The sequence below is a fragment of the Harmonia axyridis genome, chromosome 4 (assembly GCF_914767665.1).
Source record: "Harmonia axyridis chromosome 4, icHarAxyr1.1, whole genome shotgun sequence".
Taxonomy (NCBI): Eukaryota; Metazoa; Arthropoda; class Insecta; order Coleoptera; family Coccinellidae; genus Harmonia; species Harmonia axyridis.
Window position 1 is genome coordinate 6,391,036 of NC_059504.1, and position 27,785 is coordinate 6,418,820.

General features: G+C 31.9%; 4 protein-coding genes across 4 annotated transcripts; 2 read left to right on the forward strand and 2 right to left on the reverse strand.

The window, feature by feature from the left end:
- The first annotated feature begins 3,845 nt into the window (after positions 1 to 3,845).
- Positions 3,846 to 7,381, forward strand: LOC123678177 (neural Wiskott-Aldrich syndrome protein-like). Its single transcript, XM_045615046.1, has 10 exons — positions 3,846 to 4,196; positions 4,325 to 4,552; positions 4,606 to 4,702; positions 4,759 to 4,869; positions 5,678 to 5,829; positions 5,911 to 6,111; positions 6,166 to 6,229; positions 6,328 to 6,521; positions 7,024 to 7,125; positions 7,186 to 7,381. The coding sequence occupies exons 1-10, from the start codon at positions 4,095 to 4,097 to the stop codon at positions 7,342 to 7,344; spliced, it is 1,410 nt and encodes a 469-aa protein (XP_045471002.1). The 5' UTR covers positions 3,846 to 4,094; the 3' UTR covers positions 7,345 to 7,381.
- A 2,360-nt stretch (positions 7,382 to 9,741) lies between these two features.
- On the reverse strand, positions 9,742 to 10,501 carry LOC123678305 (guided entry of tail-anchored proteins factor 1-like). Its single transcript, XM_045615287.1, has 2 exons — positions 10,342 to 10,501; positions 9,742 to 10,282 (listed from the first exon to the last, which is right to left on the reverse strand). The coding sequence occupies exons 1-2, from the start codon at positions 10,408 to 10,410 to the stop codon at positions 9,872 to 9,874; spliced, it is 480 nt and encodes a 159-aa protein (XP_045471243.1). The 5' UTR covers positions 10,411 to 10,501; the 3' UTR covers positions 9,742 to 9,871.
- Positions 10,502 to 11,556: 1,055 nt separating this feature from the next.
- On the forward strand, positions 11,557 to 27,601 carry LOC123677662 (phosphatidate cytidylyltransferase, photoreceptor-specific). Its single transcript, XM_045614323.1, has 7 exons — positions 11,557 to 11,754; positions 15,467 to 15,685; positions 16,784 to 16,960; positions 21,084 to 21,443; positions 21,501 to 21,650; positions 23,579 to 23,710; positions 25,717 to 27,601. Exons 1-7 carry the CDS (start codon positions 11,689 to 11,691, stop codon positions 25,951 to 25,953), a joined length of 1,341 nt encoding a protein of 446 aa, XP_045470279.1. The 5' UTR covers positions 11,557 to 11,688; the 3' UTR covers positions 25,954 to 27,601.
- Positions 23,712 to 25,590, reverse strand: LOC123677661 (xaa-Pro dipeptidase). Its single transcript, XM_045614322.1, has one exon. It carries the CDS (start codon positions 25,411 to 25,413, stop codon positions 23,941 to 23,943), a length of 1,473 nt encoding a protein of 490 aa, XP_045470278.1. The 5' UTR covers positions 25,414 to 25,590; the 3' UTR covers positions 23,712 to 23,940.
- Positions 27,602 to 27,785: the final 184 nt, after the last annotated feature.

Consider the following 27,785-nt stretch of genomic DNA (forward strand, 5'->3'; position numbering starts at 1 on the left):
ATGTTGATGAAAAATGGTATGGCTATTCATATTAAATCGCAAGTGGTTCCATAGTCATTTAATATTTTTTCCAATTTGTGGTGTGCATGCGTAGACGAGAATTTCTCGGAAGATAATACTGTAAAGAACTACTTTTTTGGAGCGATCATAGTGTCACACCCATTGACAAAGTATTTTTACTCCAGCGATTCCAAGGTTTCGTGATTGTGAATTATAAATAAACTAAAAGACTGAACTGGAGGAAAGTTTGTTAGATGCAAATTAACGTGGGGATCATGAAGGTGTTAACCACAAAATAATGAAGCATTGTTGTGTCTACATATATTTCGTAATAAATAGGTGGGCGACTTACAATCGCTATGACACGTGTCAGAAAACTATTCAAACTTTTATAGAGCCCTGCACTTGTTAATGTAGGAACAGTCGTTTATTATAATTTTTATGATTCGTTATCATTACATCAACTATACATAAATTATGCACCACATACCAAGAATTATTTTATTCAACTACAGATTATTGTGTTGTGCGTTGATATTGTCATTCCTATCAATAATTCTTTGATCTGGAGGTCATCCTGTTTTGAAAAATTCAATCTACTTTCAGGGAGCAACTTTTGCAACATATACAGGGTGGTCCAGATTTTAGTTCAAAAACTTTGACTTTGCATAGAACAACTCTTTTCATGAAAAAAGATCATATAAACATATAACCTAACAAGCTTCGTTGTCGAGATACAGGGTGTTAAAAAAATTTTACAGTTTGAAAAAAATTAGTTCTTCACTTATAACTCTATAGTATTATTACATTCATTGTTTTAATTTTCAGGTATTGAAGTCTAGATAATGAAATGTTTCAAATTAGGCAAGTGTCTCCTGCCAAAATTATCCAGTGGCGTAGATATAGGGGTGCGATGATCCATTTCCTATAAGTACCTTTCTTAAATCAACAAAGTTCCTCTAAAGAAAATGTCTCTTGTATTTTTCCATAGAATGTACTACCATTTTCAAGATAAACGAGTTTAAAGCAAAAAGAAAATTTATGTTCGATTGAATGCCTTCTGAAATCGTTATAATACACTACGACAATTTTTGTACTTTCATTCGTCACTAATGGGAAAATTTGAAAAATTAATTTTTGTAGATTTTCGTGAATAGTGTTTGTTTTGTACTCGATTATCTCGAAAATGGTACATTTTATGAAAAAAATACAAAAGACCTTTTTTCCCAGTGAAGATCTGTTGATTTCAGAAATCAAATAATTTTCTCGAAAAATAGGCAGTGATGTAGATTTTCAATAAGAAAAGGATCATCGCACCCCTATATCTATATATCTATACAGGGTTAGAACTATTTAGAGGGACACTACAGGGATATCGAAAACTGTTAGAGATACAGGGTGGCTTAAATTACAAAAATGTAGCGTTATTTAGGGATAAGTGAGTTGGTGTTAACAGAACTAATGGATATATTTTGGATCTGATAACACCAACACACCAATCCCTAAATAACGCAACTTTGTTGTAATTAAAGCCACCCTGTCTTTCTAACGGTTTTAGATATTCCTGTAGTTGCCCTCTAACCCTGTATATCTAAGCCACTGGATAATTTTGGCACAAGACACTTACCTAATTCGAAAAATTACATTATCTTCAATACCTATAAATTTAAAAATGAATGTAATAATACTAGAGTTATAAGTAAATCACTGATATTTTTTTCAAACACTAACACCCTGTATATGAACTTTTTTTCATGAAAAGAGTTGTTCTATCCGAGGTCAACTTATTGAACTAAAATCTGGACCACCCTGTATACAGTTATGTGATCTCCAACGGTGCAATAAGTGCATTCACCTAATTGTTAATTTGTTTTTCGGGTTTGTCATTGGTTGAATAAATATTGTTTTTGATTCTCCTAGTGCATATGGCTATTCTTTCTCCAGAGAAATAAAACCATTGTAAATAACTCCTACTTAGCTCTCGTAACATTCTAGTGAATTTTTATACTTCAATCAATTTTATATTCTATCAACAACGCACTTCCTAAGCAGACGTGTCCAAGAGTATTTGAATAAAACATATGTTCGTGTGAAGAATGGGACGTTGGAAAAGTATATAATGGTCAGCGAGGTCATTTTAGAGAACTACAATAATTTCAACTGAGATATATGTATAGAGAAGTATCCTAAACTACTTTCGTGACTTGCTTACATTGTTCTAAGAATGTAACATATTTCTGTTACGGGGCGCATTCGCCATTTTGCAATGCAACACTAACTCTATTAGTTTTTAGTTGTAGTCCAGTCATCTAAGTCGAAATGAGGTGATAATCTTAGAATTTGAGATACCTAGCTATGAACTCGTATAAGCTTTTATTTTTACATCCTAAAAGTTGCCTCAAAACCTACTAACTTATACATATGTATATAGCAGGATGTATGTGACTATTGAAATCTATTTTTGCAAATATCTCGTTTTCTCTGGGTTTTTCGCTATTTGTTATCATTATCAATTTTGTAGATGATTAAATTCCCTACAATTTTTGTTCCAAAAGTTTTTCTATACGTTGGATAGTTTTCGAGATAGAAGGCGAAGAGCGCGAGTTTAGAACATCATTTGAAGTCAACCGGTCAAAAACACGCCATATAAAGATTATTAATTATTGATATTGATCAAAATGAAACCTTTTATTATTGTTAAACCCTTTATTACAATACAGGTACTCAATTCAATCTTCTGAACACAAATCTAAAGTCAAAACTTTCTTGTAGGTATGTGACTCGTCATGAAAACAGATGCAATATGCCCTTTATTACTTTTATGGGATAATTTTTTAGAACAGGTAATTACTATATTGAAACGATAGAAGAGCGTTGGATGTAAGATTCTTGAAGATGACTATGTTGACGAATAAAATCGAATTTTTAAGAAAAAATGTGTTTTATCGGTTACACTCGAAAAATTGAAATAAAAATATCGAAAACATATTTTAAATGCATACTCAAAGCGTTCTCCATTTCAAAAAACTTTTGTATAAAATACTTTAGCATATTATAGTTCCATCATTCTCGCAAGGCATGATTTAATATTAGAAAAAACTCAAAAAAACTGGACAATGTCTCACAATTATAATTCTAAATTAAATTTGAAATCTTCTTTCAGGTTTTGAAGAAATATGAACCACATTTACAGTGGTATAAAAACGACCTTAAAGAGATTAGAAATTCGGACTCAAGAATTTTCTAATTAGTCATTAGTTGAAACAAATTCCAAAGTTAATTTATTACATATTTAAGTTTGAATTTGGGTACTTTCAAAATGGTGGGGATCTGTCATGGATTCGAATTTTTGAAAACCACAGAATAACAACAGAATTATAATTTACGAACAAAATTATTTATAATTACCATTTGAAATTCAAATGTTTTCCGAAATCGAAATACCGAATACCTATGAATTTCTATTTTCAAACACTTAATTGTGTGTAAACACCAAAATAGCCTGTGTAATTTGATTTAACATCTATGTTTCTCTTCTCGTTTTCGAAAGCATATTTTGGAACACTTGCTGATGTCGCTTGTCGAAGTAATAGGCAAAGTTATGAAGTGAAACAAAAAGTATAAAGCTTTTTGAATGTGAATAATTTTGGTGATTTGAACAACATTGAAGTTATCAGAAAAACTATTAAATGTCGGGTTTCAGAGTTAATTTCAATAGATGTTCAAAACCTTTCAAGCATTATGAAAGTAAGTTTATATCACAATTTCATTGTCAATTGTTTTAAATGACTATCAACAGAAAATTCAAAAAAGAAAGTTCAATTTTCACACAGAAACTTCATATGTCAATTCAATGAAATAAGGAAAAGTGAGAATGTCATTGATAACGATATGTTATCAATTCTTATTTGTCCTATTTTTATTTTAATTAATCGAGGGAGGATGTGCTAAGTAGGATTAATTATTTTAAGATGAAATGTTTAATCTTGTCACACTGTTCATAACTATTTGAGGATATCCAACAGTGAAAAAATTGAGGTTATTATTTTCGAAAATTTTATTTCTTTATTGTTATTTAAGAACGGAATCAAAACATGAAAATGCCTCCAACGGTTGAAGTTGAAAATAAGGCTTCCAAGCTTCTAAATCCTGAAGAAAATAGTCAAATATTCAGACTATTGGGCAATAGATGTCAAGTAAGTACATTTTAGTTAAAAGTTTTGGATAATTAGTAGATAAACACAAATGCTACGTTGATATAAGTTTGTTATGGACAGTAGTTTTCATATTATGCAGAAATATATGTTTTCCATATCATTTTCAGACTCTGTCTACAGCAGTTATCCAGCTTTTTTTTACTGAAGCTCCAAACCATTCTTATTGGTTACGAAAAGATACAGGGGTATTATGTTTTGTTAAGGACAATATTCGAAAAAATTATTTTTTTAGACTTTTTTGTCTCAGAAGAAACAATATGATTTGGGAACATGAGATGTACAACAATCTCGAATATAATGAAACTACATCATTTTTCCATGTATTTGAAGGCCAGGTGAGTAATATGACTTTCGATTTACAAAATATACTTCATTGATAATTCTTTAGGATTGCTTGATTGCCTTCAATTTTGCTAACAATGAAGAAGCTAAAGAAATGAAAAAGGTTGTAGATATCAAAATATACGCTAAAAGGAAAAAAGAAGGTGTGTTTTATAATTGCTGTATGGGGTATGGTGTTCAATTCAATTTTAATTTTTAGAAAGGAGAAGACAATATAGTAGAAATATCAATAATGTTGCCAATAGCAATGTCAATAATTTAAAGCCCACAAACCCACAAGACTTCGTAGTTAGAAAAGTACCAGACTTGGGTAAGTTTATTAATTTTAAATATTCAGAATTCATACTAATGAAAAGTCTGTTTTCTTCCTTGTATTGAAACAATAATATCTATATGTTATCTAATTAAAAGGTATTTCCTTATAATACCAATTGCTTTATAATATTTTGAATGGAGCAGCAGTATTTAGATAAAGGTTAATAGAAGTTATGCTCGCTATTATCAGTTCAAGATATTCTACTGCATATTTCTGTTGATCTGGCAAAAGTTCTTATTGGAAGAACTGATGAATATGAGTATCCTATCACAATTATTATCTTTAGTTCTAGAGGGTTTTAATCACTTTAGGATTTTTCAGATACTATTTCATGTTAAAATTTTATCTATGACATGAAGATTATGAAAGTTTAAACAAGTGAAAGGAAATATAATTTTACATATTATATATTAGTGATAGTTTGATCGTATTATTAATTTCAAATTGCATGAAAATTATAATTTCCTGAATCTCCTTTCAAGTATCACAATAATAATTGTTTTTTTAAATAGTTCAATGAAGAAATTATCAAATTTATTGATGCAATTTTTTCAATCAAACACAATATTTAAATTTCATGATTTATTTTGATATTATTGTTTCTATTCAAAAATAATAAACACAACAAATTTTTATCATAGTCAACTCAAAAGTCAAAGGATAATGGATTAATGAAAATAAATAGTTCTATTTTCCTAAAATCAAATCATTCTTATTATGGAGCAGATTGGTTATATGTAACATATTTTACAAATAATACAATGTTATCTTAATTATTCTTACACCTTTATTTTGCTTAAAGCTGCAAAGCAAGCAAAAAGGAGACGTAACATCACCAAAGCTGACATAGGAAGCCCTCAGGATTTCAAACATCTCTCTCATGTTGGTTGGAACCCTGATTCTGGGTTTGATGTCGATGGGGTGAATGACCAGTTGAAAAAGTTCTTCGAAAAGGTAATGGTAATAAATGGCTTCTTCAAAGTGGATTTAAATTCTAGGTTTAATGTTATATATTTTTTTTTCATTTTACTAAAGGCTGGTGTATCAGAAAAAGAATTGCAAGATAAAGAAACAAGAGAGTTCATTTACGGGTTCATAAATGAGAGGGGTGGTTTTGATGCTGTGAAAAAGGAGAATATTGAATCGAGCCAACCAAATAAAATAAATAACAACATATCATCGACTCCTCTGCCGGTGCCACCTGTACCTCCCAGAGGTCCTGGAAAACCACATGTGGTATGTTCTTTGTAACAAAAAGTTTATCAAAAGATTGATTATGTTCTTTCTCAGAGGGCTGCTCCTCCGCCACCTCCTAGTGGACCTCCTGGAAGGCCACCAGCCAAGATACAGCCAGGTATGCCAAAAAAAAAATTGTTATTTCATTCATCTTCATTTCGATGAATTCTCTACCGTGTTAAAAAAACTCACCATATTTTTCAATCTTCTTTTTAGAAAAGCCAAGTCTTCCAACAAACAATATCTCAGCTCCGCCACTGGCACCTCCACCACCTCCACTCCCAACGAATTTGATACCTGCGGCACCTCCTCTGAATGAAGCCCTGTTGGAGAATTCAAGGCCGCCTGCACCTCCGGGTGATATGAATGCAGCACTTCTACAAAGTATAAGGGATGGGACAACTCTCAAGGTAGGATAAGTACAAAAAAAATATGTATATTCATTACGGGTATGGTCCATATATCGCCCAGAATTTCAGAGCGGTTACTAGTGGTTTTCAATGGTTCAGGTAACCTGCTTCGTATTTACGGACCGCTTGACACTTGTCAACTTAACTTTTCATTGACAGAATTTTGGAGGTTATAAATGGTTGATCTCTTTTAATTTGTAAATAACTAATAGTTCTTAATAGCTCTAAAGGGTATTTGTTTCATAATAAAAATAAAAAAGTTTTTGAGAGTTAGATGTCATGGAAAATATTCATAAACAATAATCTGATAATTAAAATGACAACTGACAACCGGAGTGGGCGTGGTTACCGAACCTAACCAGAAATAAGTACGGTTGCTCTGGTGACAGATAAATCACCGAAGTTTGAGGAAATAGTCACTGGTTTTTGAGGAAGTTGACATATATGGACCACCAACTTACTAACCATAGTAACCATTTGAATAACAACATCGTTATTTCAGCCGCTCGAAGATCGAAAAATTGCTGCTGCTGCAGCTCCCGTTGAAGCAAGGAACGATCTTCTGTGTGAAATAAGAAAAGGTTTTTCGCTCAAACCGGTTCAGGTATGTTTTGTTAGTTTCTCGGATGACACACATATTTTTTTTTTCTATTATGAATTTTAGGAAAGAGAAGTTAAGCAATTGAATCAACCAATTGAAATCGGGCCTACAGATTTAGCTGGTGCATTAGCTAGGGCGTTAGCTGAACGAAGTAAAGCTATCCACTCGGAAGATGACGATAGCGAAGGGGAAGATTCGAACGATGACGAATGGGATTGCTAAGCTAGACAAAATTTGAATAAAATCTTATTTTTTTTCATCTGTAATAATATTTGACTTAGAGTAACTTGTGAGAATCTTGAAAATTCAACCGTATGGCTAAAATGGTTCGGGGGCTGTTTGTAACAGAATGTTTCTGGGTGAAATGTTTTTCATATGTAATCTTCTCCTGGTATCATGCACAACATATTTTTTCTCTATTATCATTATTGGAAGTATTAATGCCCTTACTTATAGCCAAAATTGCTCGAACTATAACTGTAGTACCCTGTTTTTATCAGCCAGCTAAGATAGCAAATATTGAAAGTGGAAGGACGAATCAGAGGGAATAACTGAAAGTGTGACCACTCAAAATCTGCAAAGTAGTCTTAACCTCAAAATCAACATCTTGGATTTAAAACTTCATCTCTATTGAGTCATCAACCTTGATAAGTTTGATATTATTGAAGCTTATCATACAATACTAATTTCAATACTTTATGTTCCTACACAGGATGAAGTATACAGGGTTAAAACTATTCAGAGGGCCACTACAGAGATATCGAAAACCGTTAGAATTTAATCACAAAAAAGTTGCGTTATTTAGGGATGAGTGTGTTGCAATATCTTCTTTGGTTCCCAAGATATCACGAAAAAACTGAGAATCGAGATTTTCTTTTTTTCTGTATAACTCATTTGTTTCTGGAGATAACCTCACAAAATTTCGTTTATAGCCATTATCCAATATAGAGATACTAATGGTGTATTCAGATTTTTTCTGTTTTTCATTGTTTCAGAGACGCGATAGTCAAGTAATGATTTCACATAACAACTCTTCAAATTTGCGTACCTAGACTCGATATTTTTATAGAGTATGATACATTGTTGAATTTGTAATTTTTTCTTTATCATCTCCTAAGCAAAACCAATATGGCGTCCATAAGAAAAAAAATTGACTATCGCGTCTCTGAAACAATGGAGAACAGAAAAAATCTGACGACACCATTAGAATTTCTGTATTGAATAATGACTACAAACCGAATTTCGTAAAGTTATCCCCTAAAACAAATGAGTTATAGAGAAAAAAAGAAAATCTCGATTTTCAGTTTTTTGAGATATCTCAAGAACCATTGGAGATATTTTAGATACATCAACACGCTAATCCCTAAATAACGCAACTTTTTTGTAATTTAAGCCACCCTGTATCTCTAACTGGTTTTCAATATTCCTATGGTGCCCCTCTAAATAGTTCTGATATACTACAATGAATGAAAAAACAATACTACAGGTATTAAATCAAATTTCAAAGAAAAAACGCTTGAGCTGTGTTTATAGTAATTTCAATCCGAAATAAAAATCGAATTTTTCAGGATGTAATGTTTCTTCTGTGTTTCAATATGTTATTATTTCCATAGCTCAAGATGTGGTATACATTTGAGAAAGATTACCCATTTGTTATCGTTGAATGAAAACTAGTCATATTGATTCATTAATGTTATTGTCATGCATAAAATGTAACTATGTACGAATTTGTTTCACAAGAAAAACTAGATAACTTATATAATATAGGTATACATGAGATAATATCTTTAACTCATAAAAAAAACAGTGGACCCTCTTTTCAATTTGAAATTACAGAAGTTAATCTTAGTATTAATTAGAATTATTCAAAATACAATCGGTTAATCTCCGAATAGAAATATATACAGTACATGACAGTTGTGTTAATGAATCAGAATCAATCCGTAGTAAATAACTAAGATAAAGTTTACATCTTCCAAACATGAACTTTTGATCATGGTGTTTTATATTTTTTATTTGGTGATGAAATGCTTTTCCTTTGGAATTGAAGACCTAATTATGATTCTTTTGACGTTTTAATACTTAGGAGGTATTTTATTTAACTTTTTATTTCATTTGCCTCCAGTTACGAAATCTAAAATTAACTGATATACATTATATATTTGTAAATTATGAAATAAATATTTTATTAAATAAATTTTATTCACAATTTGAATCTTGGTTAATATCCTATTTCTAATTGTTTCGTAGTTACGAAACTATTTCATAAGGATTTTTGAGATACGTAAAATTTTATAATTGATTTGAGAAGACAGCACAAGTTACATAATGGTTAATAATTTTCCATCTTTATGAAGAACAGTAGACTGAAATTTATTCATGAGGAGCCAATGAGTCATTTTTAAAGTTAATATTCAGTGTATTTAGGGGATGCTGACAGCAAGAACTTGTGAATATGCTAGGCAGCTAGATGATAAAAAGTCATAGTGAAGTGAAAGAGTTGCTGAAGGGTATGTTTTTAATGAATGAGATTTTCAGAAAACTTGCAGGTATACCTTCCAATTCTGCTTTTAATTACTGAAAGTTGATAACCAGTTGCTTCACAAGAAAAACTATGAATAAAAGTCAGACATATCGTTTTTATTTGATTTTGATTATTTTCAATAAAAATATTACAATTGTTAAGTATCCCAAAATCAGGTTGTAAGAGCACTAGCCTTTCATTGATTGAAAATAAAATTGGAAAATATTATAATTTTATTGACCTGGCAAAAGCTGTACAACACATTACCCAAAAATGAAATGAAACACTATTTTTTCCATTTGCGAATGATATAAAATACTGAAATGGAAATAAATTTATGGAACTTTCCAAGTAGAATAATGGACTACTTCGATAGTAAAAACATAATATGACGAGTAGGGTGATAATTATCATTTTAAGTCCATAAGGAATACCAATTTTCATATAAAAACTATTCGAGTTCTCTAATTCTTTTTCTTTCAAGCTTTCAGTTATCCTATTGATTTTTCTTTGTATTTTCGAATATTCTACAAAATTATCGACCATGCTCAATTTCTGTTGAGCGGACTGGAGTGATTTAATTTCATTCCTCTTGGATATTTCCTCTTTAGATGAACTCTGCATCCATTTCATTAGCTAAAAATTGAACATGTACTGGATTCAATTAATAAAACGGATAATAAATTCATTCTTACTGGATTAGTAATGAATTTAGTATGAACACTAAGAAAACTCAGTAATGTAGATAGAATCAGAAGAAGCATTCTGGTTAGGTGAATTTAAAGCAACAAATGTTAGCTCATCTAAATAATAATGACATTTGTTTTCAAATTCCAAAGAATAGGTTATAAAAAATAAATCATAATATTTCATAGAAGAGTTCAACAAAATATGTTCTATGCCTTCTATCACAGATTATTGCATTCTTCATTCTATGCTGGAAATCGATCAGTGACGTAAAAAAAACGTTTTTTATCCGCGATTCTAGGATAGATTGCGCCGTCTGTAACCGAACTATCTAAAATGGGTTAAATAAGCTGATCTCCATGTAAATACAGGACAATTCGCCAATTCAATCAAAAAATATGGTTAAAAACCTTTATATTACTATAAATTAACATTTTAGATATTCAAATTCGCATCCAATTAGTAGAAAATATCTAAACGTGAATTCATAAAAATTCCTCAATATTTCCATCACGTGGTTGTGTTACGTTAAGTCCCATGTGAACTTTTCATTATCATATATTGAATGATTGTATTTATTCATTAGTAATATTAAATAAACACTTTTCGATTTATTTCAGAGGATTTCAATACAGTTTAGAGTTCATGGAAAATTTATCAACAAATTACAAAAAAGCTATATTCCTTGTTTGACTTTTGATGATATAACTTCTCTCTACTCAAAAAATTCTTTATCATAGAATTAACGACAAAGGTCACCAAACAATCATGAATTTGATTGTGTTATTCCTTTTATAGTGAAAAATGTGAAGAGTTGTTAGAAATAATGAGAATATTATCTTACTATAAGGTTTTTACTATCTGGATGAGAATTTCAATATCTGAATACTAATTGAAAGTAAAAAAACAACTTTTTTGTTCTTAATCACCTTGTTTTCCGATTCAATAGATGTATTTACATAGATGTCGGCTGACCTTATCCATTTTGAGTAGTTTAGTTACAGAAGTCGCAACCCACCCTTTAATTTAATTGTCAATTCGATTGAGATTTATCAAGTAAAAGAAAACAAAATAGTTACTCTCAATAATAATCCAACGCATTCAATTAACAACTCATAGATTTATTTATTTTCAGTGTTGTAAGGAAGAATTTTTTCCTTAGACCTCTGTTTTTATTGGTAGTTCGCAAAAAAACGGCTTCCAAGTGTTATTAACCTAAAAATCAATTGTCATTTTACAGACATCGAAAACTTATGTATAGGTCTTGTCATGTATTGATTTTAATATTTATAAACAGATTTTGGTGCTATTCGGAATAAAAATTTAAACGGTTTCGGTTACATTTAATATATGCCATGTCTGAAGTGAGGAAACGTAAAGATTCTGATCCCAAGCCTTTGGAAAGTGCAGAAAGTGATCATGTAAGATTCAGAAATTATAAATTATTTATCAGTTTTTTGTTATATGAAATGATTCTTGAATTAAAATCTTCCTCCTCTTTATTCAATTCTTGAGATTCTTTCAGATTTATCCTGCTATATAATTTCTTATTTTGTGCTCACTAATTATACCTTTCAAATGTGTTACCTTCAGTTTTTCATATTTAAAATTGCTAGTGAATATATTGTGTTAAGAAGTGTCTAAATATTACAATAATTTTCCACACCACAGTTCAATCCCTAAGAATGACAATTAATTGAATTTATGGCGATCTTCATTCTTCCTATATATTCCTAAAATTTAATTATTATATGTAGTAGTTCAAAAAAGTATTTAATATATGTTATCACTTCATATATGCAATTGACAATATATCATACTATTTTCCTGGGTTAGCAAATGCAGGAAAATGATTCAACAATATTTGAAATGTCTATTTCCCGCCTTCCCTTTCAAATAATCTTTGCCTAAAAACTGCAGGTTTTCAATTAATAATAATAATAAACAAAGATCATTATGTTTGAACATAACATTCTCCAATATAATGAATGTACCATCTGAACCTTCACTATGAAAAATACTAGTTTATCATCAAGGTTTTCTTGTTAATTTATTTCAACTACCATCAAGATTCATTAACACGAAATTCTCGAGCTGTACCTGCCTAGATCCGATTTCCTCAAGTGTATCAATTGATATCCTAATGCTAATAGCAGTAATTACATTTATCTCCAACACATATCTTATCGTTTATTTGCAGCTAGAACAGGAACTTACACCTCTAGATTTTTTCGTGGTATAATTTTGATTTCGAATTAATAATTTTATCGTTTAAATATGAGATTTCCATGAATTAAGATTATACTCGCGTAATTTAATTCAATTTAAAGTAGCATCAACATTCACATTTTTGAAAAATTACTTTTCTTAATTGAAATTTGAAAATCTCATTTCAAATGGAATCAAATGGTAAAAGTAAATTGATTCGTTAACTTGAAGGCCAATTAAAAATCTTCTCTCGAAAACTATAAAATGAAGTCATGATTTAAAAACTTCATTAGCGCTATTATTAATTCTACTAATAAGGAAGCCTTCTTAATCGCTGGAAGAGAAAATATTTCCTATTTTCCACAGTTTACGTAGAATCTAAAAATAATTTCACACAATGATTCATTATTTCTTTGTATCTCACAGAATATATTCAACTCACAATATAATTTCAAGATCAATATTATAATGCGATTTTTTTTTTCAAATTCATCTCTAGGAAAATGCATTGCAAACCATTCAATATTTTCAGGGCAGTACTCAGATTATTGAGTTTTTTCCTTTAAACAACGAAATCCATATTTTTTACACGTTTTGGAGAAATATTGTTATTGACATGAAAAAATACATTGTTCAGTGTAATGAATTCAATTTTTACTTTGAATTTCACACTTTTTTCAAAGGAGTGGGAGCAAACGAAAGAATTCATGTGTTATGTAACTTTTTCAAAATACGGTCCTGTTTTTATTCCTTTTGTGATAATATTTGATGTGATCTGATAATTTTTCGGATTTTATTCAACTCTCTTTCATTGTAATCCCTCAGCACCTTCTGATTGTTGTAACAGGCTGTTTAAAATATCAAATCAGTAGGTGCTGACGGTTTACAATGAAAGAAAGTTGAACAGGAAACTATGAAATCCGAAAAATGATCAGATTACATCAAATATTATCACAAAAGGAATAAAAACAGGACCTTATTTCAAAAAAGTTACATAACACATGAATTCTTTCGTTTGCTACTCCTTTGAAAAAAGTGTCCCATTCAAAGTTAAAATTGAATTCATTATACTGAATAATGTATTTCTTCTTGTCACGTTACACCCTGTATATCTCTTCCATAACTAGAGATATGGGGCACCGCGCCACAGTTACAGGAGCCTGTATGTTAGAAGCCAAACAAGATTATTATAACATCAGCCATTGCCTCGATGAAAATAAGAGTTATTAAATTAAGTGTCTGATCGATTGATTGGAGAATTCGTAGTCTGAGATGCCATACAATCGGTTATAAATTTTCATGGTTCCCAATTGTTCTTTTTCGCCGGCATAGTACTGGTATTGAGGTCATTTCAACTTGGATTAATGAACTTCAATCTTTGATCGGTGTATAAAGTTTATGCTATATTTTCCATCGGCAGTAAATGTAATTGAAGAGGAAGCACTGACGCTTTTAAATTACCCACTTAACTCAATAATTCGAGACATGCGAGATGAATTGGCCAACGTACGTTGGAAGATTTGTACCGAGCCACATTTTCAATGATCTTCATTTATGAGGATAATTCTCACTCTACCATCGTAAGAGGCCATACCATAGTAAAACACATTTTTTTTGGCAGAATTCGATTTTATTATTCAACATATAGTTGCCTTCGAGGTCGATACAGCGATTATAGCGATCTTCCATCTTTTCGATACCATTTTTGTAGTACGACTTGTCTTTCGCTCCAAAATAGGCCTCATTTTCGGCGATTACTTCTTCATTGGCGCTAAATTTCTTTCCAGCTAGCATTCTTTTGAGGTCTGAGAACAGGAAAAAGTCGCTAGGGGCCAGATCTGGCGAATACGGTGGATGCTGAAGCAATTCGGAGCGCAATTCATGCAATTATGCCATTGTTTCCACTGATTTGTCTTGATGAAACAGCACCTTTTTTTTCTTCAAATAGGGCCGTTTTTTAACGATTTCATCCTTTAAACGTTCCAATAACGCTATATAATAATCGCTGTTGATGGTCTGGCCCTTTTGGAGGTAATCAATGAATATTACACCTTGAGCATCCCAGAATACTGCTGCCATCACCTTGCCAGTTGACTGTTGTGTTTTTCCTCGCTTCGGATTCGGTTCATCGTGTGCAGTTCACTCAGCTGACTGTCGATTGGACTCCGGAATGAATTGATGGAGCCATGTTTCATCCATTGTCACATATCGACGCAAAAATTCAGGTTTATTGCACTTAAACAGCTTCAAACACCGCTCAGAATCATTAACACGTTGTTGCTTTTGATCGATTGTGAGCTCGCGCGGCACCCATTTTGCACACAGCTTTCTCATGTACAAATATTCGTGAATGATATGATGTACACGTTCAGATGATATCTTCACAATATCTGCTATCTGGATTTATTTCACTTTACGGTAATTCAAAATTATTTTGTGAACTTTTTTGATTTTTTCGTCGGTGACATCCTCTTTTGGGCGTCCACTGCGTGCGCCGTCTTCGGTGCTCATTTCACCACGTTTAAACTTAGCATACCAATCAATGATGGTTGATTTTCTTGGTGCAGACCCCGGAAACTCTTCATCAAGCCAAGATTTTGCTTCAGCTGTATTTTTCCCTTCGAAAAGCAATATTTTATCAGCACACGAAATTCTTTTTCTTCCATCTTTTTTCAAATAACAAAAGTAGCTACACTCACTACGCAATATCTCACAAACTAATGGTCGGACTGCTGTCAAATTTTGACACGTATCGTTTGAAAGTTGGTACTAACTAAAAATCATATGGAACTAATACTAGCACCGCCATATGTGCATCAGACCGGGGACTTTTCAATTGGCCTAATGTGGGAGAGAAATTTAAACCAGCGTGCAAAAGCTACCGATTCTTTTTTACGTTCTACAATTTTTCCCCGTTTGTTACAGATAGACAGTGAAGATGACAAGTTGGAACTCAAGACGCAAATGGATTTATCCCATACGATCCCATCAGGTACAGATAAGGCCCCAACCACCCTAGAATGGGTGATGCAAGATTTGCCGGACAAATGGAAGAATTGGATAGTGCGCTTCGTTTTCACACTCATAATGATTGTGTTCTTCGGTCTTGTGATATACGGTGGACCTTTGGCGCTGATGATTACTGTGAGTGTCCTTACAAAATACTCCCCAATTCTAGAAAATCAGTTGAATTCAACGTAATAAACGTTTAACCTTAAAATGACGAAATATCTTTCATTTTTGATACCGTGCCGTAAGAGAGGCCCAAATCTTTTGCGCGCCGAAGAATTGATAAATTGGGGTCTTCTCCAACACTTTCACTTACAGCAGCAACAGTTTCGGTCGGGCATGCATTTTGATGATGTATGAGCCTTAAGACATCAGTAACAGATCCAGTCTCTTCGAATTTTTTCACTGACTTATTAATTGTACGCTCAGATAGACGATTATTGTTACGAATCAATATATGAAAAAGTTGATGATTCATTTATATGTACTTTTATTTTGCTAAGATCTACCAAGATTACAATCTTAAATAGGAAATCAGAACATCCGCCATTTTGCAACGAATATGACATTTCACAAAAACTAGTCGACTAATTTTTTTTTTTAAATTGATAAGAGATAATTTCTTTCATATTCTTCGTGCTAGACCACAAGTTTGTGAACAGCTCATTTTTATTAATCTAAAAATTTAACAAACTACAGGGTGTTACATTCAAACCAATTGCCGCTAGACAAGTATTTTTGATAATATTGTTAATTTAACTAATAAAGAATGTTACGTGTTACTTTATGAACACACACAAAACTATTGTATTTTTGTCCACCCTGTACCAATTGGAATCAACATGTGATACATTTTTGGAATCAGCTCACCTAGAGTAATCAGAGATTACTGAGACAAAATGGGGGTGTTCCATTTAAAAAAATGACGGTGACGTCATTAAAAAGTAATTCAAAAGTAATTCACCCTGTATATTAGATTATTATTTTAAAATACGGTAAATTCAAATCAAAAATCGACGTGCTTCAGGATTATTTCTTAAAATGGTCTGTTTGGCTAAAAATGAATTTGTTCCATACTTTACGGACACAGTGCATATTTATATGAACTTTTTTAAATAAAAAGAGTTGTTCTATCCGACGCCAAAGTTATTGAACTAAAATCTGGACCACCCTGTATGTTTTAGGATTATAGGCTGAACATTTTCATAATTTTTTTTTCTGGCTCTCTTACAGACATTAGTGGTTCAAGTGAAATGCTTTCAAGAGATTATCAACATTGGATATGCTGTATACAGAATACATGGTCTTCCTTGGTTCCGATCGCTGTCCTGGTATTTTCTGCTCACATCGAATTACTTTTTCTACGGAGAAAATCTAGTCGATTATTTCGGTGTGGCTATTAATAGGACGGTAAGTACACGATAAATTAAGGGTAATGCTATTATCTGCTTAAGTGTATTTCTAGACGGACGCGTCTGAAATTCCCATTTTCTATTGAATCGTATCTATTCGATGATAATTTATGTTTTTTTTTTTCGGTTCTGTTTACCAAGGTTCTATATCTAGCGGATTTATTGCTGAATAACTCATTTTAGCTATTGTGTATGTTCCTATCTGATTCATAATCCTATTCAAAATATTAAAGTTGATTTTAATTCAGACCTAGCAGCAGCTCTTACCTTACCGCTCACATTAACGTGGAAAATAAATTTTTATATTATAAAAATCATGTTTGGATATTTTTAATATCGTATTATCGAAACAGAATAAAGATATGAAGAATGATCCTAGATTTTTTTCATGTATGTTTTTCAATGTAACGTATATTTTTATTCTACAGGGTGTATATGAATAGCGAAAAAATTGCGATTCCTTGTCAAAAATAGGATAGGTCTTTCATATAAACCTTTTTTTTTGAGCCCCCCCTTGCTTAGTTACAGCCCCCTAAAGATGGCAACCGAAAAATAGTTTTTAATTTGTGAGAAGTTTATAATTGTTTTTTTTTTTGTTACATTTATTCTATATTTGTACCAGTTTCCAACATAAATAACATTTTGACATCCGCCTCTTGGATAAATTTAAGGTAGAAAATTATTCCAGCCTCCACAACTCAGGCGTATTATCTGTTGATCATTTTTTTCTCAAAACCGGTGAATTTTAGCAAAAAATTAAGAGAGAACTAATTTTTTCGCAACTTTTCATATTCATTGCTTTCGAAATAAGTTTTTTGTATGTGAAGATGAAAATCCATAATGATTTTTTCATTACAATTATGGTGATTCCCAATACAATAAGTACATTATCGTTGAACATAAATATTGTTGCTAGGTCACTAAAAGTTGAAACCTTCATTGATAAAAAGTGTAATCATAATGTAATAAAGGATGGTTGTACCATAAATTAAGTGATTATAGTTGATGCAAATTTTTGTGTGTTTCGGATTGGCAACGAATTTGAGGTGCTGAAAAAATAGAAAACGTCATCAATGACCAACTAAAATCATGAAATAGGTGTAATATTATCACTGCACTTAATAAGTCCCGGTCTCTGCAATTGAAAACACGTTTTTTCTTGAAGAACGTTCCTTTAACTTTTCAATACATTTTCGAAGAAAGATTCGTCGGCAATCACTTCTTCATTAAAGTCAAATTTGAAGTTAGCCTACAGCATGTTAACCGCTGGTGCACATTTGCAATTCTGATAGGATCTTTTGAAAATTGATTTTAAGGAGAAAAAAGTGGTATGACAATGACGGTGCCATCTGCGCGTTAGTCTTATTGAGTGGAGTGTTAGCTATTGTAATTCGCACCTATCTTTGGAATAGAATATATAATGCATTCTATAAATAGATGATTTTCCGGTCAGAATGTTTTGCGGTATAATTCACGAAGATCAGTACATGTAACCTCACTGTCTGGTGGTATCTTGCCTAATCATTGCTAATGGAATCTTGCGAAAATATCTCGTATTGAAAAAAATGAATATCACAACTTTCGAACATTTTCAATTTTTGGAAAAATCTAGTTTTTTTATAATTTCCTAGAAAAACGAAATATGACACAAAATCATGAAATACTTTCTAACAGGCCAGTAGAAAAGTCCCCGGTCTACCATATTAAAATACATTTTTTTTTGGAAAAATTTGATCTTATATTTCAACATAGTTGCCTTCGAGGGCGATACAGCGATTATAGCGATCTTTCAACTTTTCGATAACATTTTTGTAGTACGATTTGTATTTCGCTTCAAAATAGGTCTCAATTTCGGCGATTACTTCTTCATTGGCGCTAAATTTATTTCCAGCGAGAATTCTTTTAAGGTCTGAGAACAAGAAAAAGTCACTGGGGGCCAGATCTGGCGAATACGGTGGATGCAGAAGCAATTCTAACTCCAATTCATGCCATTGTTTTCATTGATTTGTGACACGGCGCATTGTCTTGATGAAACAGCACCTTTTTTTTTATTCAATTGGGGCCGTTTTTTAAGATTTCATCCGTTAAACGATCCAATAATGCTATATCAAATTCGCTGTTGATGTTCTGGCCCTTTTGGAGGTAATCAATGAATATTATACCTTGCGCATCCCAGAATACTGATGCCATAACCTTGCCAGCTGACTGTTATGTTTTTCCTCGCTTTGGATGGTTCATCGTGTGCAGTTCACTCAGCTGACTGTCGATAGGACTCCGGAATGAAATGATGGAGCCATGTTTCATCCATTGTCACATATCGACGCAAAAATTCAGATTTCTTGCACTTGAACAGCTTCAAACACTGCTCAGAATCATTAACACGTTGTTGCTTTTGATCGATTGTGAGCTCGCGCGGCACCCATCTTGAACACTGCTTTCTCATGTACAAATATTCGTGAATGATATGATGATACACGTTCAAATTATATCTTCACAATCAACTCCACTTTACGGTCATTCAAAATTATTTTGTGAACTCTTTTGATTTTTTCGTCGGTGCAGCCTCTTTTAGGCGTCCACTACGTTCCCGTCTTGGGTGCTCATTTCACCACGTTTGAACTTAGCATACCACCATCAATGATGGTTGATTTTCCTGGTGCATACCCCGGAAACTCTTCATCAAGCCAAGATTTTGCTTCAACTGTATTTTTTCCTTCAAAAAGCAATATTTTATCAGCACACGAAATTCTTTTTTTTTTTCATCTTTTTTCAAATAACAAAAGTAGCTACACTCACAACGCAATATCTCATAAACTAATGGTCGGACTGCTGTTAAATTTTAACACGTATCGTTTGATAATCATTGAGAACTCTACTTATTGGCTATCAAATGAGGAAATAAGCGCAGTATTGATATTTGAATGAATAATCTCATTTTGAACACGTAATAGAGTTCTGATTATCATAAACTCAGTACTTACCTCCATTCTTCTAGAATTCACTTCAAAATCTCATCTGAATAAATTCATTAATTTCCAAGTTATAGGGATTTTCCAAAGGCCCTACAGATATAAACATTTGGAACAAATTTAATTTAGCGAGTCAATCTCCCAAGGATGAATTCAGAAATTGATTAGATTTTTTTAAATAATTGTAGCCTTAAAAATTCTATACAAAATTTGATAATTTCTTGTCAACAAATTGCACTTCAATATAATGGACTAGTTTTCATTTTTTTGTTAAGAATTAATTCTGAAAATTTAAGTAAAATGAAACAAAAATGTGGAAGAATCATTGAAATATCTACAGAAATGAAAAAGTTATGGAACTTTGAAGTTGCGCTTGGAAGAATAATTTCATAGTACGTGTAAGTGGCGTGACGTCACACACTAGACGACTGGTATTCGCAGAGTGCTTACGAATTCATTGCTGTACAATCACTTGTGCCGTTCGTGTCGTGTTTTGTTCGTTACACGATGGCTGAAATAACTTACTATATACATACATATAAATTACTTTTTTCTCTTTTTACTTTTTACTCCTCACTTAAATATGTTTTGCCATTGATAGACTTCAACAACCAGTACTCAATGTTTATGTACTGTTTATGAAACGGTTCTTAAATAAATCATCGTTATAAGTTGAACAATGATGAAGCCAACTCAAAAGTAGATACTTACTTGAAAAGTTCAACTCCTTTTATTTCAGCACTGACATAAGATGGATTTGAAGAAAAAAACTCCATCATTGCGAATATATCTATTTTAGGCAAATTGTCACTTTGTCCTTTCACGAAGCCTTCTTCCATTATGGTGACATAAAAACAAAACTCGAGTTAAAACTACACTGTACAACTACAAACGGTGCGAGAGCCTTGGCGCGGCTAAGTATTTAAAAGTAATTTATGGTGTAGCGATCACAGGCAAGTGCCGTGACGTCACAGACCAAAGACGTTCCGCGCTAAAATACATAAATTTAAATAATCTATTTCTCAGTCATTTATTGATGGATTTTCAAAATGTTTTCACTGATTTATCAGTTTTGCTCTATATTTTAATTCTATCGTGTCAAATATAGTATTATCAACATCACTAAACTAGTCCATTCTCTGTTTCTTCCAGGATTTATTGCGTTGGTTGGTTACATACCACCGATTCATCTCCTTCTGCCTGTATTGTGGAGGGTTCGTCTGGTTTGTCCTCAGTCTGGTAAAAAAGTACTACATGAAGCAATTCTCCCTGTTTGCTTGGACACATGTAGCTCTATTGATTGTGGTAACGCAGTCCTATCTGATCATAAAAAATATTTTCGAGGGACTGATCTGGTTCATTGTACCTGTATCCATGATTATATGCAACGACATTATGGCATACGTTTTCGGATTTTTCTTCGGAAAAACTCCACTCATCAAATTATCACCCAAAAAAACTTGGGAGGGATTCATTGGAGGTGGTTTCTCAACAGTGGTTTTTGGATGTTTGGTAAGTGTCAATGAATATTTACCGAACGAAAGATTCATTCAATTTTTGTTTTTGCAGATTTCGTACTTTATGTGCCAGTTTCCTTACTTCGTGTGTCCAATTGAATACAGTCAAAGTTTAGGACGAATGACTATGGACTGTGAGGTCAGTGTTTTATTCAAACCTGCAGAGTACAATCTTCCTAGTTGCTTTTCCGGACTCAATTTGGTGAGTATTTTTTCTTTTACACATAGCTTTATTATAAAATGAAATCCATTCCTGAACTTTGACTTTGCAATAAAAAATATTCTATTAAGTGTAATAAAAGCAATGTTTTTCTGAATTTCACGATTATTCATAGTTGTCTTTTGAAATATAAATTTTTCAAAAAGATTCTTCAGATTTTTACGCATTTAAAATTCTGGTTAAAAAGGGTGTTTTTTTTTAGAGCTATAAAACTTTAAATTGCAATAAAACAACAATGGATTTTTCGATTGACTTGAATTTTATTTGTCCGCAAGATAATCTTGTGGCATTACATTTTAAATATGATTTCTGGCATATGACCTCCACGGCTGGCTCGGATGTAGTCCAATCTGGACGTCCAATTTTCGATAACTTTTTCCAACAGTTGTGGCCGTATATCGGCAATAACACGGCGAATGTTGTCTTCCAAATGGTCAAGGGTTTGTGGCTTATCCGCATAGACCATTGACTTTACATAGCCCCACAGAAAGTAGTCTAGCGGTGTTAAATCACAAGATCTTGGAGACCAATTCACAGGTCCAAAACGTGAAATTAGGCGGTCACCAAACGTCTCTTTCAATAAATCGATTGTGGCACGAGCTGTGTGACATGTTGCGCCGTCTTGTTGGAACCACAGCTCCTGGACATCATGGTTGTTCAATTCAGGAATGAAAAAGTTATTAATCATTGCTCTATACCGATCACCATTGACTGTAACGTTCTGGCCATCATCGTTTTTGAAGAAGTACGGACCAATGATTCCACCAGCCCATAAAGCGCACCAAACAGTCAGTTTTTTTGGATGTAACGGTGTTTTGACATACACTTGAGGATTAGCTTCACTTTAAATGCGGCAGTTTTGTTTGTTGACGTAGCCATTCAACCAGAAGTGCGCTTCATCGCAAAACAAAATAAAATGGACGTAGTGCGCGATACGTATTCCGCACAGAACCATTATTTTCGAAATAAAAGTGCAAAATTTGCAAGCGTTGTTCAGGCGTGAGTCTATTCATGATGAATTGCCAAACCAAACTGAGAATAAATCACTTGACAGCTGTTAAATCGGTCGCCATCTTGAACAGTAATGCCAACTTAAAGTAATATACCTCGAAAAAAAACACCCGTTAGAGATTTGCTGTGAATAAGGAATTCCATGCTACTCAAAAGCATTAATCTCATAGAAAACCTGAAGGGTTTCACAAGATCATCAAGAAAATTGGTGTTAAAGCCTTTAGATTGGGAAACTTTCTTTTTCACAAAAATATAAGGTCATGTTATAAAATTCTGATGGGTAATTATAAATTATTTCAAAATTCGAGATGTACGATTCAAATTCATATTCTGTAAACTGTAAATTTTCGTAACAGTTACACCAACTACCAAGATACAATACAAAATGTCACTAGGATGTATAATCTGAATTTTTCATTGAATTTTGAAAATATTCCACAAAACTTGACTGAAGTAGAGAAAATATCGTCTAATACTCGTTGCAGAAGGCAATTCCAACACTCATGCGTTCGAATTTCGCATTCGTGTTGGAATAGGAGCCCATTTTGCAACTTGTTTTAGAATATACTATTACACATTTAATAAACATAGTTTCCGAGAAAAGTTCTTAATTGATAAGATGTGTCGTTGGTTAATCTTGAGACCAGTAACAAAATGGAATTGTTTCAATATTGAGTTGGGAGTTTTTTCATTAAGAACTGCTTTTACAGAGAATGGCCAAGTTTGAAGCCGTTGTTGAAGTATTAACATTCTGATAAAACTTGATGTTTTTTTATGTGATAATGTATTCTGCCAAGTCTTGTATTATTTTGATTATGGTTCATATTACCATTTAATTTTGATAATATTTACTATGAAATTAGTAGTATGCAATTTCAATCAAATGTTCAATGTTTTAGATCGGTATTCCTACAACTATAACAGCATATCCATTTGTACTCCATTCCCTTTCACTTTCGCTCTTCAGTAGTGTTATTGGACCTTTTGGAGGGTTTTTCGCTTCAGGATTTAAGAGAGCTTTCAAAATAAAGGTAAGGATTTGTTTTTTATTCAAATATTTTCAATCCATCCAATACCATTAAAGCTAACCTCATGTATAAATATAAAATATACGTAATAATAATACACATATATGCATAATCATTTTCTTCATAATGAAAATTGATAAATTCTAGAATCTAGATAATATAAGATTAGGTTGGAAGTAAATTGCCAGTTCATTGATATCTTATCTGGTATAGAAATTATAGTTGTTAATCCTTTAATATTTATCATCATCTTTGCCAGCCATCCATCTCTCAATTTCTTCAACAGTTCTTGGAACTTTTGTTAAATTAACTGCTCCATCTTTGGTGATCAGGACATCGTCTTCAATTCTAACACCGCCAAAACCTCTGAATCTATTCACAACATCAGCTTCAAAATATTTGGATAAATTAGGATCTTTCAGTGCATGGTCTAACAAGTGATCAATGAAATAACATCCAGGCTCTATAGTTAAAACCATGTTTTCTTCCAAAATTCTTGCTGTTCTTAATTTATCAACACCTGGTATATGTGTTGGTCTTGGCGGGTTGTTGGGTAAGTAACCGCCAACATCATGCACATCTAAACCCATTAGATGACCCAGACCATGAGGTTGAAAAATTGCTGCAACCCCGTCTTTCAACATTTCTTGAACGTTGCCCTTAACAATACCTGCTTTCTTCAAATCTTCTAAGAGAGTTTTTGCAGCAAGAATATGAAGATCTGCCCAAGAGACCCCAGGTTTAGCAGAAGATAAAACAGCAAGATTAGCATTTAATACAGCATTATATATGGTTTTTTGATCTTCAGTAAATACTCCGCTCACTGGATATGAGCAGGTTATGTCTGATGCATATCCATAGTAATTGGCTCCCATATCAAAAAGGCACATATCTCCTTCTTTAATCTTTCTGTCATTTGGAGCTCCAGCATGACCATAATGGAGGATTGAGGCATTATGCCCAGTTCCACAAATGCATGTATATGAAACGTGTCTGCATCCTCCTACTTCATAACAATAATGCAAAAATACGGATTCACATTGGTATTCAGTTTTTCCAACTGATACATAGCGCATTACTTTTCGGTGGGCAGCTGACGATATCTCTATCACATACTTCAGGACTTCTATTTCCAATTTGGTCTTACATACTCTTAGATCCGCAATTTCATTAAATAAAAGTGTATTGTTCACATTGAAATTTTCAATTCCCTTGAAACTTGCTTCCTTACTACATAATCCACTATCGGTATTCATACCTTTCAAAGTGAGAATTGTACTTGGTTTCAAATCATTCATTACATTATTCAAATCTTCAACATAGTGTACATTCTCAATTCCATATTTATTACGCCATTCATCTTTCTCTAGAATTCTTCCCATCCATACTGCATATTCTGCAGGGAATTTTGGAATGAAGATATGAGCAATACCTGTATCTACTTCAATAGCTCCATAGCATCCTGGATCGGTTATTCCGAATGCCCACATGAAATATGATTCTTGGCGAAATAAATATGTTATGTCTGAATCATGAACTGGAACATCGTTTCCACCTTCTAATAGTACAATACTGTTTTTGGGAGCATTTTTTGTTTTAAGCCTATCCACAAGTCTTTTCCTATTTGTATCAAATAATTCTAAAGGTACCATATGAGTTCCAGGTCCCATACATAATCCAGAATCAATTTTCAATTCCGAATTCATTTTTTCTTCAAATATAAAAATAGGGCGTATACTTGAAATAGACTGCTGCAATCGACTACTCAACCAAACGTTTATCTTTAAATTGAGCTTATGCACTTTTGAAATAGGAATTAGTTATCATAAACTAGATAATCATCGTTATTGTTTGTAAATTGTAAAGATTATTCGTAATGTCAAAATATATAAATATCATAGATATAGGTTAGGATCACAGAAGAACGTCGAGACAGTGGCGTAACAATAATACTACTTCAGACAATAGTATTTATATATGAAAAAATTCTAACGCCATGTTTCTTACAGGATTTTGGAGATGTTATCCCAGGACATGGGGGTATTATGGATCGATTTGATTGCCAGTTTTTGATGGCAACTTTTGTGAATGTTTATATAAGTAGTTTCATACAAACTGACAGTCCTCAGAAACTTCTTGCACAGGTATTATATCTTAAACCCGAACAACAACTTCAGCTATTCAATATGTTGAGGGAATCTTTGGAAAATCGTAGCATCTTAGATCCACTTCCTATAACTGATTAGATTTATTCATTTCGTGTATGCTTATTTATTATACTACCGATAAATATAAGGAATGACATATTTTACCGGCCATTTATATATGTTGATTTTTTTAATGTCAAAAGAAAAAAAAGGTTACATCATTTGAATTCAAAATATATTGTTACCTGTGGATATATTTATGAAATATGCGATTATCATATTTTAATTCGAACGATGTATTTTATAATCTTTCTTTTTGAATTAGATGGAAAAAATTATTATCATTCCGTTAATTTAATTTTTCAACAGCATTCCTGAAATGTATATATTGAGTTATTAGTGTTTGACTATGTGAATATAGATGAATATTCAATGGATTTTGAATACAAATATTGATCGGTTATTTCAGATAAATGTCATTTTATGTATACTGCAGCTATACATTAGGTGAAGATCGAAAAAAGTAAACTGTTCGTTAATAGAATATAATTGTTTAATGTTTTAGATGTTGTGTTGCACATTTCGTAAAATTATGCAAATGAAATAGGTGTTGTGCAATATGTGCATATATTATATAATTTTTGTTCAATACTAAATGTTAAGTTTGATTATTATTTATTTTGTTTTGTATATATTGAATTAGAGTTTTATGGTTGAATAGACTTATATTTAATTTAATAATGACATTTCCATGGTGAATGTGATGAATATAAATTCATGAATTTAAATTTCAATATTCGAAAGTTATAGAGTTCCAGAAGTGTCATCGAAACCAAAATTTGGTTTTGTGTTTTTAATACTTTCGAGCCAAAGTGCAATGCGAATATTGATTAGAAGGTACATTTGCTATGAATTTAAAACCTAAATTGAAAAAAAAACTTGACTTTCAATAATATTGATTTAAAGTCAAGATGAAAATCATTTCAAATAAGTTGATGCATTCAAATTATTTCAAATGATTCATATGCAGTTTATACTGCTCGGAAAAAAATTTAATATTAAAAATGTAAAGCAAGAGGTAATATTTACCATCCTTTTTTCTTTATTCTTATTCCTCCACATTATAGTTAATATGGTAGGTAATTCATACTCAAATATCACATTCTCATAGTTACCATTCAAATAGCTATTAATATTACGATAGATCAGACTGAATTTATGACTTTTTCTCATTCTTCTTGAGTTTTCATCACCATTACAAATAAAGAGTTATTTACCAAAGATAGGTGGTTGAACATAAATTAGAAACAATGGCATTACTGCATTTAAATGTATTCATATTTTAAGCATATAAATATATAATTACAGTATTTTCAAAAGGATTCACACTGATCCATCTATTTCGATTTATTTCATTTTGAAATATATTTTTATTCTTATGAATTTTTCTATTTTTAGTAGTAATAAAAAAATCAATAATGAGGATCACATACCTTCTGTTTGTAATTAATGTATATTTGTTGCCTTTTCTTACCTTTAAATAATATTTTATAGAATATAATATATACATATATAAAAATATTTAATTAGATGGTCCATCATGGTAATTAATGTTGATTGAAATTCCTTCAGTATTCCATGTTAAATTTGCATTTCTTTAGAATTTAATGTAAGACTATAGAGCTGTTGAGGAATGTTGTAGAAAATCTCAACTTACAAGTAAAATGTTAATATATTATTTGATGTATATTTTTTGTTACTTTTCAACATAACTTCTTCAAAAAAAAAATTTTAATCAAACATCCATACATATAATATCTATATTTGTCAAATCCTAAGATCCCTTTATAAATTGAAATATATAAATTTTCCAACAAAAAAATATTTGTTAGAAATTTAAACCGTTAAATCTGCAATTTTAGCATGTATGC